Raw genomic sequence first — 20,602 nt, forward strand, 5'->3', positions numbered from 1 at the left:
AATTTACGTCTAAATATTGAAACTTTCAAACCTTAATAACTCAAAAAGTTCTTAATAAAAAAATACTTTATTATAGTGTTTTGGAAAGCTCTCGAGATAACCTACAAGAATATGTAACGAGAAATAGTAGGTTCCATTTAAGAAATTGAAGGTAACCTTCATGTGACCTTCAAATTACTCTTCAAGGTCAAACCTATGGTACCATCTTATGTCCCCCTCGAAACCATACAACTTTTGTCTGAAACATTTTTTCATATCTCTTTTAGTTTTTTAAAAAATCGACTGTATAAATTAAAATGGCCCACCCTGTATATATATCAATAAACGTTTAAACGGATAGTTGTCAAAATGCGACTTTGCAGAATCTCGACGCGGACTCGATCTACCTAACTCGTAAGACACCGCGAAAGAAGTAATAACCCAGATAGCCTAGTATGCTCAAGCAATGTATGGAAGTAAAAGGACAGCAACTGATGCTAGGAATTCAATGTTTGAGTGATTTAAGTATACAGCTGGCATAACATATTGTTGTAGTTAAGTGCACAGCTAACCCAGTGAGAAATGATTCGTCGATCGATGTCGAAACGACACCATCAAATCGACGTCGATTCGACATCGTTTCGACACCGTTCGACGAATCATCTCTCATTGGGAAAGAGAGAACACATCGGATGGACATATTGTTGACAAATAGCTATCACACATTGCTTGAAATTTTTTTACAGATATAAACATATTATATTTATTACGTCTGGCCAAGCACTTAATGCTAGCATAATATTTGGATCATGCAAATGTTTCATTTCCGACATCAAACTACAGCGAACTACAGCACAATAGACGACATAGGAGCATAGCAAGATACTAGCGTGTTTGTTAGCGATATGAAAGCAACTTGTGCTCAAAGTGGCTATCTGGGAAACGGCGAATGCTATTGTACGCCAGTGAGTACCGGAAATGGATGCTAAATACTGCCACAGCTTCCTGCCTTCCTGGCGCACGGGGCCTCCGTTAATCATCCCCGTGACTTCCATCTTCGTCTCGCTCGGGCGGTCCGGCTGCCTCTTCAAAGAAGTATCGAAGGAAAGCGACGTCGCCCCTCAATTAACGCGTTTCGCACTTGACTATTCCCTTCGAGTTATCGTCACAAGTAACACGAGATTCACCGGAGATAAGAGAGAGATGCCAGCCCACGTTTCGGCGCGACACGAGGCGCCCGGAACCGAATGAACGGTGCGACATCGGGGCCATTGTATATCACCGCCGTCACTATCTGGTCACCATTATCGCTAATCTCTCGCTTATCTGACTCGATCGAAACGACAAAAAGATTTAGAAATGACGATAATCGCGGCGACAGCGGGGACGCACGCGGTGCTGAAAATCCGAACGAATACGAGACGCGTTTTCGCAAAATCTCTGCGCCTCGACGACTCGCGTCCACGGTTTTAGAAGATTCTCGCACATAGAAATGAAGTAAAACTGGTCCGTGAATCTTTCGAACCTTCGTAACAGCTCGATAGGAGGAAGAGAAACCGAAGAGTCAAACTAGACCGCATATTCAGCAACATTTTTCCGAGAAAGGCGCATTTTTTTGTGAGAAAAATGTACTAGTTTACTTTTCATTAGTCATACTGATAAAACTATTTTCTTTCTCTGATAATGATACAGAGAAGTTTTAACGGTGCAGTAACGGCTTTTCAAGAACCGACATTATTTTTAGAACACCGTATCGGCTATTGGGAAACTTACATCCGTACACAGAGAGAGTTTTCTCGTAAAATTTATTCTGAGAATCGTGGAGCAACATGGCATTTTGCAAGAATTTTACGAGAGTTTTTGGAAATTTTACTAGTAAAATGTATGGGGAAAATTTCAAAACACTCTTTCAAGAACCGACATCGACATCGTCAAATTGACGTCGAGTCGACATCGATCGACGAATCATTTCTCACTGAGCAACAAGAAGCAAGGATGGAGACCATCGTCGGCGTATCTGACGAAAAGATAAGCCCAAACACCTCTGGGACAGGTAAAAATTGTACGAAAGAGACAAAAAGACAGAGGAAGAGTGATTTTTATTTAAAAAAAGAACCTTTCCCCCTAATTTCACGCTCACTTTGATGTTGCACTTTGTTACCTGAATATTCTACATTATTAAAAATTCTTATACAGCGACGTGCTTTATGGACATTTTAATAATATATAAACTATATACGAACGCGTACAAATTGACGTCGATTCGATATCGATCGACGAATCATTTCTCACTGGGCAACAACGAGAAGCAAAGATGAAGACCATCGTCGGCGTGTCTGGCGAAAAGATGAGCCCAAAAACCTCTGGGACAGGTAAAAATTGTACCAAAGAGAGAAAAGACAGGGAGAGAGTGACTTTTATTTTAAAAAATAACCTTCCCCCCTAATTTCACGCTCACTTTGAGAGAGAGAGAGAGAGAAATGTTGCACTTTGTTTCCAAAATATTCTACATTATTAACGATCCTCATACAGAGACGCGCTTTACGGACATTTTAATAATATATAAAATATTTACGAACGCGAAAGTACGAAATAGCGCTCGTTAAAGTAATCTTTCGGAATAACGGTGAATATAAATTTGCGTAGCGCAAATGGAAAATTGCGCGTGGTAAATTACATGTACGCCTGGCGCGCATCAAAAACAGAAAGACACTAAACCGCGACTGTTTAATTATTTTATGCGGCAACATGGTGAAACTCGTTAAGTACGTACGCGGTCAAAATTTATGGAATATTTAACAAAACGAACGGGCGCGCGACGCGCGGAGAACGTCCGGTTTTCATAAACGGAACATTCCGAAATGCCCGACGGATTCGGAAGAGAGAAACGAGAGCCCCCGCCAAATGCGGCCGCTTACCTTTAACGGCGAGCACTGCCTCTGGTCGTGTGACAAGCACTTCAATCCGATTTCAATCGCCGGCAGAGAGCAATTCTCGATTTTCTCCGCCGTCGCGTCGAATTTCGCGTTTTACGCGCGTTCCCGCTATCTCTTCCTTTTCCCCTTCGTGTGCCCCTTCGAGTTTCCCGACGGAAGCAGCTCGCTCGTAGATTATTGCATTCCCCTCGTGAGAAGCCCGAGCGAACGCGCTCCCTGAGGAACACCGCCGCCCGTGTAACTCATTGAACCTCCACACGCCATTTCGCGCATTTCACCCCGTGGAGATCACTGACAAGACATTTTCATCGTCTCGTTTCTTTCCGCTTTTTCCCCGGTCACCATCTCCGTTCGTTTCTCGACGCGAAAAATTGCAACCCGCGCAAACGTTAGACATCGCTCTCCTCTCTTTGTCTAATAAGCGAATTTTAAAAATGAAAAATTTGTAAGAATCGAATTTTATCCGACTTCGCCTGATCGATCGATTCTAAACGCATTTTTATCTTTACGGTGGGTCAAGTGGAAAATTATTCCCAAGGAGAAATAAAAAGTCAAGATGACGTCAATTTGATGCCACATTGACGAAAATATGGCATAAATTTGGTCAATATGACGTCAAATTGACATCATCTTGTTTTTCATTTCTCCTTGGGTTATTGCATTTTTATTGAACCTTGAACCTTGTTCGAAACTAATGCGACCTAAACCGACGTGCGAAGCTCAAGCCTCAAGCCTGTTTGACGTAATTAACATGATAACAGAAATATGAGTGTCGATACAACCAGCGTATCCAGTTATTACTGTCCAATAGTAATCAAAGTTATCGTTATCGATTGTTCCTCTTTCGATAGAATAACGTCTCTAGCATTTTATGAAATCTCGATAAGGGTTTCGGAGAAATTTTCTCGTCAAACAAGGTCCTCGTTAGCGCTCGATTTATCGCACTCGGCAGAGTTTTGACGAAATTCTGAAATCTTGCAGTAAATTCAACGGCGCGATAATGAGGTCGATTTAACTAAATAAATTACACGACACGCGACACGATTATTATCCGTGCCAATAACTTCTGTCGAACGAACGCCGCTTGTCATTTAATAAATGTAAATTAAACCGGTCACAGAGCGCAACCTGCAGCCGCGCTGTCATTCGTTCGCAAGATTGAACGCGGCATCGTATCGCCGATAAATTTTCCGTGACATGCGTTCCTCTGATAAATCGCGCGCGTTATATGTAATTGTGGAAATACCTAACGAAGGAGACATAATTCATCAGTTTCATACTTGCCGCAAGTGACAATGTTTCGGGGCACAAATAACAACCACATTGTCGCGCTTCGACATCATTTACGGTACGTCCAAAACACAATGCAAGAAAGAAATCGATAGCTTCCGAGCTTAATACTACAAAGGTTTTCACCTAAGGTTGCAATAGACACATTATTTCCTTTCATGCGTACGTTCTCGAAAATAATAATCGTTAAGGATTTTCTATTATAAAGCGGAATGTCCGATAACACGTTACGTAAGACGTACTCACGAGAAATCCCAATAGAATCACGCCAACAAATCAGTTTCACGTTTAATCGGATCGTTATCAGAAAGCGATCGTGTTTTATCTTCTATCTTCGCGATGAAAATGGTGAAAAATCGATAGCCGAGCGTCATAATAGGTATGGAATAAGCTACGTTATCTCGACTTTGCGAGCGAAAAGTACACGTACTACGGATTTGTCTGGCGATTAAAGATCGATTCCGAGGGGTAAACCGCATTGTGGCGCACAGATTTGCGGCTTTACTGGGCATTTTGTTGGGCATTTCCTAGCAGCACGATATATTGACGCAATATTGGGAAATACTGTAAATCTAGTGTTCTCAATATTGTAAGATGGACGCCTTCTCTTATTCAGCCAATATGTCTATATTTAGCAATATTGCTTTAATATTGCTAAATTATTGCTATAGTATTAAGTGCAATAATTGCAACGCTTTCTACGTCGGGCAAACAAAACGTCATTTGCAGACTCGAATTAAAGAACACAAAAATGACATCAAAAAACACGTCAGTGGTCAATCGGTCGTTAGTGGGCATCGATCAGCTGATGAACATGAATTTAATTGGTCGACCCCAATTATTTTACACAGCGAACACAACTTTAGAAAACGTGAGATCGCGGAAATGTTTTTTATAAAAAAAACAAACAACACAATTAACTTACGAACTGACACAGAGAACTTAAGTGTCTTATACGACTGCGTGATCGAAGCACTGTAGGTCACGCTTGTCATTTGTTGTTTCCCAATTTTACCTATAACTCAGTTCAACTCGGAGCTTTATAACGCGCGAACGTGCGCACTTAAGATAAGATAATTTTCCTGACGATACCCTGCGTCGACAATGACCTGCGAGTCTGCTGCAATTTATGCTCTGCGAACATCTGTGCGCGAGGTAACTTTTACTTATGTACCTTCTTACTTTTTTTTTGTAATTTCTCATCAACTTCAAAAATTGACATGTTGGCTTGTAGTTCAGTTACTTGATAAAGACCTGATACTTGGGTCAAAACGTCGTACCAAATGTAACAATTTATTATATTGCCAGTTGAATCAACAAGATGTTTTATTTCAATTTTAATAAATTCTATTAAAGAGACGCACTGCGATATTGAGGAGTGCAATAAAGTACACTAAACAATAATAAGCGGAGAGATTATAAGGGAGGTTTACAGTAGGAAGGATCAATAAATAATCTCCCCCTTCAAAATATAATATCCAAATTTATTGCTCTTTCGAAAGGGAATTGGCTGCTCCTCGCAGGATAGAAATGCGAGCAGCTTAGGTCCTGAGCGGAATGGCTGTATTGTACTCTTAAGACGGTACTTTATGTCTAAAATCTTTGCCTCAGGGTAACGCACAACCGTTTTGCGCCTCAAGCGTACAAGGCAGCCATTTTGCTAAGAACCTCATTCGTCACGTGAAACCTGCGAATTACAATACGCTGTAAAAAAAATATATGTATATATAAACACAAACGTGAAAAAAAAATCTCTCGAAAAATGCATAGGTACTACGATGAAGTCGTTGCTGCGTACAGGCACTGGCGAGAGGAAGAGAGAAATACGCGAATTGCTAGTCATGGAATGGTTTCCGGTAAAGGAAAAGCGGATTATCCGTACGAGTAATGAAGGACTTACAAAATGAAATCGCGCAGCCGCGCGCAGCCGAATCTCACGTAAGTGCGCATCCGCGAGTGCGTAATAATTGAATAACAATTTTGCCGAGCCCAAAATTTACCCGCCAAGCACGGGTGATTTCCCTGCATATTTAGACTGCGGTCCCAAATAAATGCTCACGTTTGTTCAGGCGCGGTGAAATTTCCGCTCCCAGAATCACATTGTATCCCGAATCTCATTGCATTGTTATTTATTCATAGAAGAGTCGTCTATTATTTCAATACTTTGTTCAATTAACTAATCGTTATATTAAAACTTAAAGTTATTACGCTAATATGAAGACTTTCGTAAATAATAACGTTTCATCTGTACGGAAAAATAAATAGCGAGGCGAATGAGACTCTGAAACTGCAATTTTGATGCCAGGCGCAAAAACTTTCACCGTCCCTGAAAACAATTTGCGAATCTTGGATGGAAATCTTGGATTCTTGAGTGATCCTCGTAAAATTTCGAAATTCTGTCAATTCCAGAGATTCGATGACCGGAAGAAGATTCGACTGTTCGCTTCACGACTACTGCGCTTCGCGAAACACGCTGCGCGCTGACGCGATTAACAATGGGAATAATGTGATGACCGTCGCAACTATGATCGATGTAAAGGAAATCGCATTATTAAGTATCTGTCGTGCTGAACGTTCCTAATGAACCATATAATCGCAATAACGCGTCAACTTCAAGTCAGAGGCCCACTTTCGCGACGTGCGTTTAACGCTAAAGGCACCTTCATCTTCACTGTTGATTATCCAATGTGCAATTTAAATCCACTAGGAACGAAGAATTGTGGAGTATCGCTTAGATTATCATAATTACGGATTATCATATTTTAGCGTTAAACAGACGTCGCGAATGCAAGCGATCCTCGCGCTGGCTCGGAATTATCGCGTAACTGAAATAACACAAAGGCGATATCTCGGTGCACGTGGTCCTTATCCTTTTTTTTTACGTGCGCGCGCGTTTCGCACGATAATTCCTCGAGCTTCGCGTTATATCTTCGGGAATCTTCGGATTCGCGAATTACGCGGTTCTCTCGGCAAACGAAAACTTCTCGCGGGGCGACGTCGGACGAATTTCAGAAGGCAAAATAATCTTCCTTTCGAAGAACACTTTCGCGCAAAAGTTGGTGCGTTATCAATAAAAAAAAAAACATAATCTAGTTTCTCATCCCTAAGAATTTTAGAGACGGATCGTTTATAAGTTACGACTAACTTAAGACGGAAAGGAGAATCTAATTGTACAGAACACAACGCGAGCGAAGATATAATTTAACACGCGAGGATCACTCGCGCGGCTCGGTGTTGCTTATCACTACCTTATGCTTTAAAGTATCACCTTACGCGCTAATAAGGCCTGTGCTTTAGGTATTTACGTTCCCAATTCTACGTCGCACGTGTGTAGCACTAAGCAGCGGGCGTGCCGTTTTCGAATTCCGATCGATCGCGTGGACCAAACTGATCGCGGATCCATCGCTCCCCGTCCGTCGCAATTTGATTCGCCCGATCGACGTGGACGCGACACGCGAGGAGAAGAGTGAGTTGTGCTCGGTGCAAATGTACATGAGATTCGGACGGTCGCTCCTTCTAGTTGTGAACGCGCGGCGTGAATGCGGGAGAATACCTCGGTTCGGCTCGCTCGCTTATCACACGCGATAGCGCGCGTCGACGCGCGCGCGGCCGGCGACGTCCGGACGCGCGTTCACTTTACCTTAAATAATAAAATCGGCGCGTCCTGCGTAAAACGCTCGGTCAGTAGCTTGTGCCCTAAGTTATTAACAAAAAAAAACAAAAAAAAACGGTGCTACTGTAAAATCGTACGAGAGACGGGGGTCTCGTCTCGCCTTTTCTTTTTTGGTGTCGGCTCTCGGAAGGAGTTCGGACGACGCGCGGACACTTGGAAATCCTCTCGGTTCGCTCTCCGGGCGGGGATTTATCGCGACCGGACTTTCGAGTGGGTTTTCTCGGACCATTAAGCGACCGGTCCTTCGAATCACACGAATTATCGGATCCTCGTGTCAATCCTGAGAGTCTCGGAGTCCACGTTCGGCGAAAATCCGCTCCTCCATAATCTCCGGATCCGCGAAACTTCGGGAGCTTTAAATATATCCGACGCGATTCCCGCGCCGTGTCTCGCATATCCTCGCGAGGGGGAGGGGAAGTCATTGCGGAGACAGGATTAAACGAGGCGTTATTTAGCTCAGGTACGGGAGAAATTAATTTCTCGCTTTCCGCTACACGAGCCCGCGGCCCTGATTTTTTCCTCTTCTTCCAACGTAAAGCTTAAGTTTCACCTGAGCAAACTGCGACGTGCGCGGGCGGGCGGGCAGAAATGAACTTTAAATGTTCGCACGAAAGCGTCGGTTATTTCGCTTGTTCGGCTCGACGTTTGCTAAATTAAATTTGACATTGCGTCCTTTCCCTATGCAGCACAGTGCGTGGACCAAGCGTTGGTTAAATATTTGGTTGTGTTGGGCCAATGTTTAGCGAACGTTTGGTCCCCGCACTGTGCTACTAGGGTTCCCATTGGTATGGAAACGGAGAAATGATAAGGGCGCAGAACTGAAGACCGACGATCAGTAGTCTTGAACCAGTCTCGCCGTGCGAACGGATGGGTTTCGGTGCGAAATCAAACGGGAATTGACATAAACTGTCGTGCGTGTGTCTTGAATCTCGACTACTTTCCAAGCTGAACATTCCTCTTGCTTTTTTTTTATTGTGTAAATACTTAAACAACTATATCTGTAATAATCACCGGCGTGAATCATTCGTTAATCCTTCGCGAAATAAGTGGAGTATTACGTGTCGCATCTTCGAGTCGAAGTCGTTGACGGAAAAAAACGAGACGTCGCAGGAGGGCCGACGGGTGAGGTCTTGGTGCAGCGTCGTTCGCGCGAGCGGAAAAAATTTTAAGAGAACGCTCCGTCTGGCTCGTCGGCAGTCGTCGATGCGCGAAAGATCGCGGCTGAAAACGAGAAAGCGAGAGAAATCGCGGCACGTCTCGCGACAAGACGCAGATACGAAAGTCACGTATACCCGAGACGGATTTTAAGGACTCGCGCGTGTTTCCGCCATATACGACGCGCAAAATGTACGTGCGTTCAGAACGTCACTATATTTTGCCCGCGTGGATGAAGAAAATCGTTGCACCCCGTATTAATTAGCGACAGCGAGAATGCGCGGGGGAGGGTAATCTTTCTCAATTTCTCGAGTTCGGCGGAATTCAAGTCCGCGGATTCGTAATTGCAATCCGGTCCTCCAGAGGCAGAGGATGTCTCACGAGGAAAACCGCACACGTAGGAACTTGGAAGTGTTTTCGGCTCTTGTGCGATTTTAAGTCGCGCGAGAGGGCGGGACACTTGAAAGCCTCAAATCTCAAGTTGGAAATCGCGACTTGAAGCTGCGGACTCTTCGAAATTTGACCCCAACGTTCCCAACTTTGAGTCGAAACTTGGGGCTCCTCGAGCATTCCGAGAAGCGAAAGCCTTAAGTCCATGGCGACTAACGGCTTCGACTCTCAGCTTAAAAACGGCCAAAGTACAATCGTTGGCGCTCTCGACAAATTCTCGAATTCGTCAGACCCTCCGAGATTCGTCCGACAATTGTTATCGATGGACTCGTTATCGCGGGTAAACATCGTTCTGTAAATCGCGGGAGCAACGAGCTTCACACGCCTGAGGACGTCGGGCGTGCCCAGCGGCAAGGACACTAATAACAAACTCGTGAATTCGGCGGAGAACGAGTTTCGCGATCGATTACTTCCGGCGGCCCGGACTGCGGCGACGAAGTCGTCCCTTGCGCGTAGCCGAACGGAAGGTCGCGCTTCCGGCCGGGAGAAATATCTCTAGGCGGCGAAATAAAATATGAAGAACGGATCGAAGGTGCGGTGGGGTGGGTTTACTCGAGTCGCTTAAATTACTTTACATATATCCTGCGTGCGGGCGCAGACCAGTCTGTAACCTGAGTCAATGGTCAAATCTTATGGAGAGTATCGTACAGGAAAATCGACTTTCCGGTGTCCGTCGTGTGCACAAGCTTGTAACTTCGGCTGGTCATCTTGTCGATGAAGCTCTTTGTTTCCGCCTCGCTGTGATGGGGACTCCACCGTATCGAGAGTATCGATATTCTTACGATGTCCCATGGGATGGTGTCGAGTACCTGCGATCATTGTCAGTCGCCCTTACGACAAGCCCTTGCAACGCTCGTTACCGACTTAATATTTTTACAACGCTCCGCTCTACCGCGTGCCGAAGCTTAAACGCGCTGCTCGAGCGAGTTTAAATCTCGAGATGATCGTCAAATTAACTATATTTGTTCTTTTTCAACGAGAGAAATGTAACAACGATATGCGCGATGGAATTGTGACACGCATAATTTTACGTGCTTTTTTTAAGCAGGCAGACAAGTGTAAGAATTTTGAATTAAAAAGAGCACTGTGTGTGAACATGAAAATTATGTATTTCGAGGATCGCTAAATTATTAAATTTATATATCCATTTACCTGGCCGTCGGGAGCGTCGGGACTGTCCAGACTCAGGTAATCCAAGGTCGTGGCGTTGTACGCCAACAGTACGCTGTAGAGAGGAAAGCACTTGAGTCTAGTGGTAGGAAAACCGTCGTCCGACGACACGAGGCTGTTGGGACCGTCGCCCAGCTTTGTGACCTGGACCTCCGATTCCTGGTGGTACTTTATCTGCAATATCGTTTGCGCGCGTGAAACGCGTACTCTCTCTCTCTCTCGTCGCGTTCGGAACCGTCATTACCCTCTCATCCCCATCTCACCTCTTTGGTATCCGTGTCTGTACTGAGACAAGCGTGAAGAACCCTTGACCGCGGGTTTCTGGTGCTACGCTGCGCCTCGAAGAAGCTCTTGGGCTCGGTGAGTATCAGGACACCTCGCCACCCTAGATTGAACTCCAGCCAGGCGGTGCTGGAAACCGCGCCTATCTGAAAGAACGACACCCGGCGGTGATGGGCGACGGATCTACGGACCCGAGTCGCGATACGAGGGTAAATTGGGGTCGGCCTGATTATCGCTCCTAATTAACAAGATGAATTGAAAGGAGCCCCGGGGAGATTACCGAGGCTCATCTATCTCGTTCGCCTATTTTTAACCTGGTTGCGTGCCGACAGCGATCCACTCCCGCTATCGCGTGTTTCGCTAATGTTACGTAGTGCACTATCGCGGGCGATAAAGAATTGTTAGCGCGGCCGTGCAATATCTAAAATAGACTTTCAAGACTGCGAGGCGCTGGTACACTTGGCGCTAATTTTAATTCCGAAGCTTGATAAGGCGCAAGAAGGAGTCGACGTATGCAGGAAGAAACTCCGAGCCCTTTTGAGAAAGATATCGCTCGTGAATGTTCATACCGTCGCATCCGCAGAAGCTCATGAAAACGTGGCATTAATATATCGAGAAAATTATTATCTTTCACGATCTTCCGCAATGTCTCTACAGAATATTTCAAAATCGCCAACTTTTATTTTAATTTAAACGCTAAGAGGGTTGTTATATTTTTTCTAAAGAGGATTTCATCAAGGGCCGTCGTTCACCGTTTCAATAATTAAAGAGAAAAACTGATATCCGAAAAAGTCGAATTGTAAGTGAACTGCGAAGCGCGGTTGTTTAATTGCGGGAGCCTCATCGTCCTCGGCCGCTTGCGCTTCGAAAATTGTCGATGCTCCTCCCGGACTTTTTTAATTGACGAAAGATCATCCGATAATTGATCGAGGATTCTGTCGGTAATTAAGGATTTTAGAGCGTGCCGCGCGATGCCATTTTTCACCGCTCTGTAAACCGCGAGTTTCGCGAACAAGGAGATATCACGTCGTCACGTTGGAAGGATGAGGCTCTCGGTGTGCGCGACGGTGACTCGTGGGACATTAATCACGCTCTCGGGGATTAAAACGAAGGATCTCCCACCCTGCTGATGTACTCCGCGTAGATGCCCTCGCGCTTGCCCTGCGACAGCGTGGCCACGTACTTCTCCTCCGACTTCTGGTTGGCGTTCAACGGGTCCTGGTGGGTCGTCGGCTTCAGGTGCACCTGCCGTATGTACGCGACCAGTTGCGGATTGTCCATCGAGACGCTGTCGAGCACGTAGTCCCTGGTCATGTTCGCGTCGAACGCCTGTCTCCTGTAACGGAATGTCCGCTTTAAGCTGCCCCACCAGTGGTGTTCAATCTTGCATGATCTGGGGCTCGATCGTGTAATCCTCTCTCCAGGGAAGTAAAAAAAAAGAAGCGAAAGGTATAAATTTCCACACACGAGCTCGCCGAAATCCGATCTCTTCCACAGTGTATCACGAGTCGCCTGCCTGGCTCTCTTTCTCTCTCTCTCTCTCTCGCTGCACCGCAGAGAACAGATTTTACGACGTGCGAGACACACGTGGGATTTGGAATAATGAAAAACGAAAAACCTCGGTCTAATGAGACTGCACGGGGTGTCAAATATTTCACAGAAGTTTGCAATATTATAGATTTCTCTCGTCGTCTAATTGTCACAAGAATCGCCACTTTGTCGTGACATTAGGAATGAGAACGGAAATTAAGTAAAAAAACATATTTTTTTTAAGTACAACTAAAAATGTCCTCTGAGAATACAGCGCGGTTGTTGGCGCGTGAGCTCGACCAATTTATTATTAAAATGTACTTAACAGTACACGATGTGATAGGTGTGTGATAACTCACGCAGCGACGATCACGTTTCACCCTCAATACCCATTTTCTAACTCCACCCGATTATCGAGAGTCCTCTGACCATTTGTTCCTTTCTATTTTCTTCCTCTCCTTATCTAAAAGGGTCAATGAATTACACGAAAATTCGTCGGCACTTTACCTCAAAGCCGCGGCCTCGCTCCAAACGAGGAGCAGAACCATGGCGGTGGTAAAGGCGGCAAGAAAGGCCAAGCAGGGGGCCACTCTCCTGCACCAGGTCCTTTTGGAATTGGTAAACGACGTGCCGGTCAAGGTGGGCCCTGCAGACGGTGGCAGACCTCCGTTTGACGAGGGTGTCCCTGCGGGTGCCATTCTGCGGAAACACAACGAATGTGTAAACACGCGCTGCATGCTTATCACGGGAGAGAAAGGACTCGTGTCGAGACGCAGCCTCGATGCTTTCTTGACACAACATACGAAATCTCTATCCCCTTCGCCGGGTATTAATACCGGAGTTCCGGCAACGACGGGCAAACACGGGGACTTTTGCCTACCGTTACCTTTCCGCATTGGAATTTTCTTCACAATGGATGAGCTGTGAAATTTTTCCGTCTTCCAATTTGTCAGTTATTTCAAAGCTATTGCCTAAAGAAGGGTGAGGGAGGATTAAGAAGGCACCAGCGAGGAAAGTTGGAACGTTCTGCGGTCCTGACGGATATTATTGAAGGGCAATTGATCGATAAGCTACTCGATAGCCAATAGCAATTTTATTTTGCACGGGGGGTTTGATAAAAATTCGATGAGAGAGGGATTCGCATACATATAGCTCGAGATTTATTATACATTATTTTAGTGAATGCTATAAAATATTTCAGCAACTGCAAAGGATAATTTCGAACCCCGGTTTTCACCAACGTTTACTTTGATCGTTTACTTTGATCTTGAGTTTAATTCATCCTTTGTTGTCTCTTTCTAAGGGGACGGTTAGAAAGAGACGGAGGATGAATTGAATTAAATGTAAGAGCAAAGTTAGACGACGTGGGTGAAAACCGGGGTCAATATCCTTCGGAACAGGCTCGAAAACCATTAGGTAAACTGCGAGCGAGCAGATGGGCAAAAGGGTAACCCTTTAATGTCGACATCATTATGAAATCTTTACGAGATCCCCGTGTAATCGTTTTGTCTTAATTTTCAAGTTTCTTCACTTGTTAGACAAGAAACATCAAATTTCACCATTTTCTCAACTTGTTTTCATTTTCCCCAAAAATTTACTTCTTTTAGTGAATAGGTATCCAAATATACATCATAGTTCGTACCTAAAAGCGCGTATTATTCTTTTCATAACGAGAGTGAAGTAGTTGCTGTTAGAACAACGGTGAGTTGAAACGTTGATGCACCTGTGAAAATTTCGAACAATAAACAGTAGATGCAAATACAAAATTACTTCTCGTCAAGACCACGGTTAGACTGGTGGGAACAGTGGGAGGCAAGGGAACACGTTTCCTACCTAACCGAATACTGCAATCTTAACTGAAATTACTTCTACAAACAAACACTTATTAATAAAATATTTAAAAAAAACTGTTTTGAGGAGATCTAATAGCTCTTTGAGATTTAACAAAGTCACATATTTTTACGCGCGCGTCTAAGAAAATTATTTGCAACTAGATAAAATTATTTGTAATCAGATGGAATCGTATAAAATCTAATGAAATCGTGTAATCGGTGGGACATTTTAGCTAGTGGTTATCCCGAGGGGTGAACCGCCGAGGGCATTGTCGTGTACAGATTTACGGCATACCTGGGCATTACTAAGCATTTTTGGGGCATTAGGCCTTGCTGGAGCATTATAAAGATCAAATAAGATCAAATAAGATCAAATAAAACAAAATAAACAAGATAATAAGATAAACTAATGCCCACTGGGTATTAGTGGGCATTGGTATACAAGATTTTGGTCAGTGGTTTTCGGATTATCCCGAGGGATAAACCGCCGAGGACATTGTAGTGCACAGATTTGCGGCATTACTGGGCATTACTATAGGCATTTTTGGGCATTTCCTACTCTGGGAAAAAAAGACAGTTAGCAACCCATTTTAGGGCCCACAATTAGTAATCGAATTGTTTAGATTGTTCGTAACTCTATTCTGGGAAAAATTTTGACCGGTTTTTTTTTTAGTTAAGCAACTTAACACTTCGGTTAGTGCCTCTTAAGTAAAAATTATGTTTGCGTTACTGAACGTCGACAGAACTAAGAGAGAACTGAGAGAATTGATTAGTATTACTTAAAAATCTTCGATATCGATAGAATAACTAATTGCGATTTTTAGTTACGCGGGGTAACATTCGTAAAAGATTAGAGTTGCGGACAATACAAATAATTCGATTACTAATTGCGGGCCCCGAAATGGGTTGCTGTCTTTTTTTCCTCCCCAGAGCAGTAGCACAATATATTGACGCAGTATTGGGAATTAATGTAAATCTATAATAGTATTCTCGATATTGCAAGACGCCTTCTCTTATTTCGCCAATACGTCTATTTAGCAATATTGGTTTAATATTGTATCAATGTTACACCAATATTCTTGTTACATTGTTTAATATTGGCCAATGCATTTCCAACATAAATTTATTATTATATAATTATTATCGTACAATATTTACATTTATTTCACGGCCAACAATGGCTTTACGTTGGACAATACCGACCAATGAATTTCTAATATTATAACCAGCATTGGGCCGATGTTTAGCCAATGCACAGTGCTATTAGGAGGATTGGGACTCGTTACTTGTAACGAAATTACAGTTACTTTTTTGGGGCATTAGGCCTTGCTGGAGCATTAGAAACATAAAATAATATAAAACAAGATAACAAGATAAAGTAATGCCCACTGGGCACTAGTTGTTGGTGTATGTACATGATTTTGATCAGCGGTTTACCCCCCTGGGGTTATCCCCTTGCAGTTGTTGTTTGTGGTCTTCTCGGACACCCTGTAAACACGCGTGCACCAACATATGCAGGTACATACATACACGCATGAGTCACCCTGCACTTTCTAACCGGCATTTTTTCAGTCACGTTCAAGTGAGCGCACGCCTAAGGATTCGAGACAAAGGAAGACCCTCGGTGGCTCGGATTAATAATTCGTTTGTCATCTACCACGCACGTTCGCAGCGGAAGCTATTACCCCGCCGGACGGAAAATCACCTCTCATTTCCGACAATTTCTCTTTATTCCACATATTTTTTTATTACAGATTAAATGTATACCGCCTCTTTCGTTTGTTTTTGTCATATTCAAGTTTAATAAAAAAAATATATATATGGAGAGTCAAGCGCGCAACGATATTTCTATATTTGTTACTCTCTATTGAATAAATAATCGATTATTATTTGTTTTGCAAAATTGAAGCGCTCCGGCTAAATGAAATAAATATTATATATCGCGCGGATTAATCTCCCGTGAGAGGGAAAAACATTCTGATTCGAAACAATGAAAATAGGATCGGCCGTCACGAGAATCTGCGGTGGAGCCTCCTCTTATCAGAATTTGCAGAAAAAGTATCTTCAGTGTAAAGTCTCGCGTGTGTTGCGCCAGGCGGAACAAAGTCCGCTCCCGTTATTTGTCTCACGCTGCGTTAAAGCGAGGTTCGCCGGCGACCAAGTTCGCGTCACTTGGTGCATCGCGAGGTTCTCCACTAATTCGCTGCAAAACTTTCAGCGAAGACAAAGTGAGACAACGCGGCGCGCTCGCTTCGTCAAATTTGCTTATCCAAATTGGGACGGAATTCGCGATCGATGTCCCGCGTGGCGCACTTGGCGAGACTTGCAGCGGATTTCGGTTGCTTGCGCTGGCGCGCACCAACGCGCAGGGGTCGTTTTGAGTATCTCTTTCTACCAATACGAATTCATTTTAATCCCTATTTAACTAAATTTTAATTTTTCTCCAAAGTCCTGAGACTAGGAAAAGGAAAGAAGCAAGTTACACCGAGATCAAACTCATAGCGAATTCGGTTGCTTGCACTAATGCACACTGAGTGCACACTAAGGCTCGTTTACATGCAATTCTTATATTTAGGGATCGTCTGAAATATCTTTTGGAATATTTCGTAGCCAGTAAAATGATCTGTACAGTATTCATGCGGATCATTTTTTGGCTAAATACTCTCTGAACGTGTATTTAAGACAAAGTTAAATATAAAAATTGACTATAAACAGGCCATAGTGTGCGCACTAGTGCAGGTAATCGAATTCGCTATAAGCCTTGTTTCCAGTCAATTCTTATATTTAAAGACCATCTTAGATACCTCTTGCAATTTTTCTTATCCAGAAAAATGGTCTGTACAACGTTTACACGAATCATTTTTTGACTAAATACTCTTTGAACACGTATTTTAAAACAAAGTTAAGTATAGGAACTGAACGTGTAAACAAGCCTTAGTGTGCACTCGGTGCAAGCAACCGCGCAAATAGCACCGTACATCTTATGGACGTCCGTTTTACGTTCATTTTACTACCATACGTCCATGGACATAATAAGATCGTCCATTGTACGTCCATACAAAGATATACATTGGATGTGCATAAACGGACGTCCAGTGGACATCCATTTAAGATTCCCTTTATATAACTAATTTATGGATATATACTCCCGAGTAGAAATGAAATCATGCATGCCTTGTGTATGATGTCAGGGTCCGATAGGGAGGAAGTAAGGAATGCCCTAATAAGGAATCCCTGAAATGTGCCTGATCCGGTACGCCTGATTCCCTCATAGAATGTGATAAACGTTAACCTGAATATATAGCACTAGTACCACTCACTGCCGCGGCGTGGCGACCGCGCGTTAGTCTTTCTCGTAAGTAAAAATCATCCCGTATTAGTATAAGAGGCGAGCCGATATGATGCGACAGCGAATTGTTGGATCATGGATAAACTTCAATAACCTGAATATACTTTTGATGACTATGTAATTTAACACAATTTAAAAATTAGTTTAAAAAATTGAATTTTCACCCTACTAAAATTTCTGCCCGGGAATGTATCCAGTAGAGATTTCAATTTGTCCCTAAAAAGTCCAAAGTTCATCCATTAGATTCATAGTTTATTCATTTACGATCCATAATTCATCCATAATTCATCCATAAATGTTCATTAATGGACAACTTATGGATGTCTATTGGAGTTGCAAATGGATGTACAATGGACGTTCTTTGTACGTCAGCTGCAACTGATACGGACGTTCGATGTATGTACACAATATCCGGCATGGATGTTCATTGTACGTACATAGGACGTACTTGTGTTCATTGGGCGAATTCGCTATCAGATAACATGCATGTCTAGCCATTAAAGGAGAAGAAGAAGAAGAAGAACATGCATGTCTAACAGCGAATTCGGTTGCTTGCACTAGTGCGCACTGAGTGCACCCAAGGCTTCGATCGTCAATTTAGCGAGTTCCCGCTCGTAAAGATCATCGTAATATCAAACAGTTTTCGATCCGACGTAAACAGGTCGCTCGGAGATTGCGTTTCGGCAGCGATTACTGCAGCCTCCTCCGCGTTTTCGCGATCTCGAGCGAACGGGGCTCGCTTTGACGAAACTTCCGTTATATTTCCAGGCTGACGTTATTTCTCGTCACGTTGAAGTTAAGATGACGTTCTCGATGACATTTCCCAGGTTCCAGATTTCTCGCACGCGAGCTCGAGAGTCTACCCGAAGAGCGTGCGGCACTCGATCGAACAACCGGCGAGATAAGCTCGCGCTCGTTTAAACGATCCGCAAACGAGGTCCATCGCGGACCTTTGATAATGTAATTCGCCCCTACTCACTTCATCTTCGTCGGCTTCAGCTCGTCCGCGTCCCCGTGTCCTTTCTTACTTCGCAAGCTCGAAATTCGTGGACCATTTAGATGTCACCCAACCGCGTCGACGCTATCACTTCTTCGCTTCACGCGCGAACGGCACTTCTCTTCCTTTGAGCCCCTGCTGTGTCAAGACTGCCAACAAATTAGCCATAGAGCGACCACTCGTCTCCCGTGCGTGCGCGCGCGCGCGCGCGCGAGTTCGATTGGGAGAACCAAAGGATCGCCGACAACTCGATAACGTCGCCGCGATGCGTTGTCTTCGACACGCGTCTCACGTCTAGCGTCTCGCGTCTAGCGTCTCGCGAACGAATCGCGCGGTCACAATATTTGGTAGCCGCCGGGCAGCCGGCTAAGCGTCGCGTCACGTGGGCTCGACCTTCACGACGCGTTGTTGTCGTCGCGTCGTTGTATTGTGGTCCTGTTAGCGTCAGATCGTTTCCCTCTTTCGGTTTCCCTCCCCTTGCCCCGAGAGACGCTTCGGCGGGAAGATCTCTCTCTCTCTCTCTCTCTCCCCCTCCTCTCTCTCTCTCTCTCTCCCCTCTCTTCTCTCTTCACTCTCTGTCTCTTTCACCCCCGACGAGCGTCGGCGGGAGAGAGTGATCAATCGAAGCCGCGGTCGCTTCCCCGCGCGTCTTTTGTTTCCGCGGCTCCGTTTGTTATGTAACAAATGGGATATCCGATGCAGTCTCTCCTCCCCCTCCCTCTCCCCTCCTCCTCGATCAAGTCTCGAGATGTGGTCTCTCGGTACACAGCTGCGTCTGCAGAATTTCTGAGACGGCGCTTCCCCGAGTCCGGGGCGACTTTGCGAATCTTCGAAGCGCAGGCACCGATATCTAGGGATCTCGCGGTTGCTCGATGCGATGCAAATGATGCGATGATTTGTAGTCAATGTTTCGAGCAAACTCGATTAATCGTCGGATCGTCGTACAGCGAAGTGTCCCGTAACTTCTCCACTCGCGCTTCTTCAGGAAGAAAACAAAATGAAGTCTTGGCGAATCTCACAATATCTCGGGCCGATTTTCACGGGTCTCGTAGTTGCTCGGTGCAGCAACGATTCGCGGCAATATTTCGGGCAAAATTCAATCAAGACGAGATACAATAGAGTGTCCCTTAATTTCTCCACTCGTGCTTCTTGAGAAAGAAAACAAAATGAAGTCTTGACGAATCTCACAATATCTCGGGCCGATTTTCACGGGTCTCGCATAGTCTCGCAAATCCAATCAAGGTACAATGAAGTGTCCCTTAATTGCTCCACTCGTGCTTCTTGGGGAAGAAAAAAGAAGAATTGACGTCTCGAAGAATCTTGAAAATAATTTAGCCCGGCCGGCCCTCGAGTCCCCTCAAATGCCGGATCGAAACGCCTCAAGGAACGTTTGCCGCAAAATCCCTTCTTCCGCTCCCTCGCTCTTCTCCCCAGAGTACTGCTTTTTATTTTCTTCTCTTTATTGCACGGCTGTCCCCCCTCGATGGATTCTCCTCGTGCTTCTCGACGACAGCCGGATTTTTATAGAACCGAGCCCTCGAAGTAGTTATTCACCGCAGTCCCTTCCCCGAATTTCTCTCCTTCGCTCTCGCCCGCAGGTTTGTCGCGGCGACGCCGCGTCGAAGATCCCCCACGTGTTCCTCGGCACGAGCGGGATTCCCCGCGTGATCGGCATTCCTCGAGGTATCCGGGCCTCTCTTTTTCCGGGGCGAACGGAGGTCGCCGAGAGGACCGATCGCCCGGAGGCGCTCGCGTCGGGAATTGATCGCGATTCGATCCGAACGCGGTCCCGTCCCGCGACTTGTTCGCCGAAACACTTGTTTTCTTCAACGAACGAACAAAATCCTCGTCGACGTAGCGTCGAACAGCCCGATATCACGGTCCGAGCGATCGCCGGTCTCCCACGAGGAAATTGCCACGACGAAAAGTTCCTCTCGCCTCCCGGAGGCTGCCCCCTGC

General features: G+C 44.8%; 3 protein-coding genes across 4 annotated transcripts in view; 1 reads left to right on the plus strand and 2 right to left on the minus strand.

Annotated features, from left to right (window-relative positions):
• The window catches only part of LOC105562996 (facilitated trehalose transporter Tret1-like), an 11,681-nt gene extending 6,295 nt beyond the window's left edge, over positions 1 to 5,386 (minus strand). The window contains exon 1 of one of the 2 annotated variants that reach the window (XM_012014225.1): positions 5,131 to 5,386. In XM_012014225.1, the coding sequence (XP_011869615.1) occupies positions 5,131 to 5,200 (70 nt within the window). In that variant the 5' untranslated portion in view covers positions 5,201 to 5,386. Of the gene's footprint in view, positions 1 to 952; positions 1,268 to 5,130 lie in introns of those variants that run through there. The other variant, XM_012014224.1, reaches the window with a different exon arrangement.
• The window catches only part of LOC105562994 (serine/threonine-protein kinase 32A), a 95,019-nt gene that overhangs the window by 24,627 nt on the left and 49,790 nt on the right, over positions 1 to 20,602 (plus strand). The gene's annotated exons all lie outside the window — the stretch shown is intronic.
• Positions 5,669 to 19,071, minus strand: LOC105562995 (protein Star). The gene is made up of 6 exons (XM_012014223.1): positions 18,626 to 19,071; positions 12,973 to 13,164; positions 12,058 to 12,271; positions 10,917 to 11,081; positions 10,636 to 10,827; positions 5,669 to 10,292 (listed from the first exon to the last, which is right to left on the minus strand). The coding sequence occupies exons 1-6, from the start codon at positions 18,628 to 18,630 to the stop codon at positions 10,107 to 10,109; spliced, it is 954 nt and encodes a 317-aa protein (XP_011869613.1). The 5' UTR covers positions 18,631 to 19,071; the 3' UTR covers positions 5,669 to 10,106.

The sequence above is a fragment of the Vollenhovia emeryi genome, unplaced genomic scaffold (assembly GCF_000949405.1).
Source record: "Vollenhovia emeryi isolate VEMERY1.0 unplaced genomic scaffold, V.emery_V1.0 DF939181.1, whole genome shotgun sequence".
Taxonomy (NCBI): domain Eukaryota; kingdom Metazoa; phylum Arthropoda; class Insecta; order Hymenoptera; family Formicidae; genus Vollenhovia; species Vollenhovia emeryi.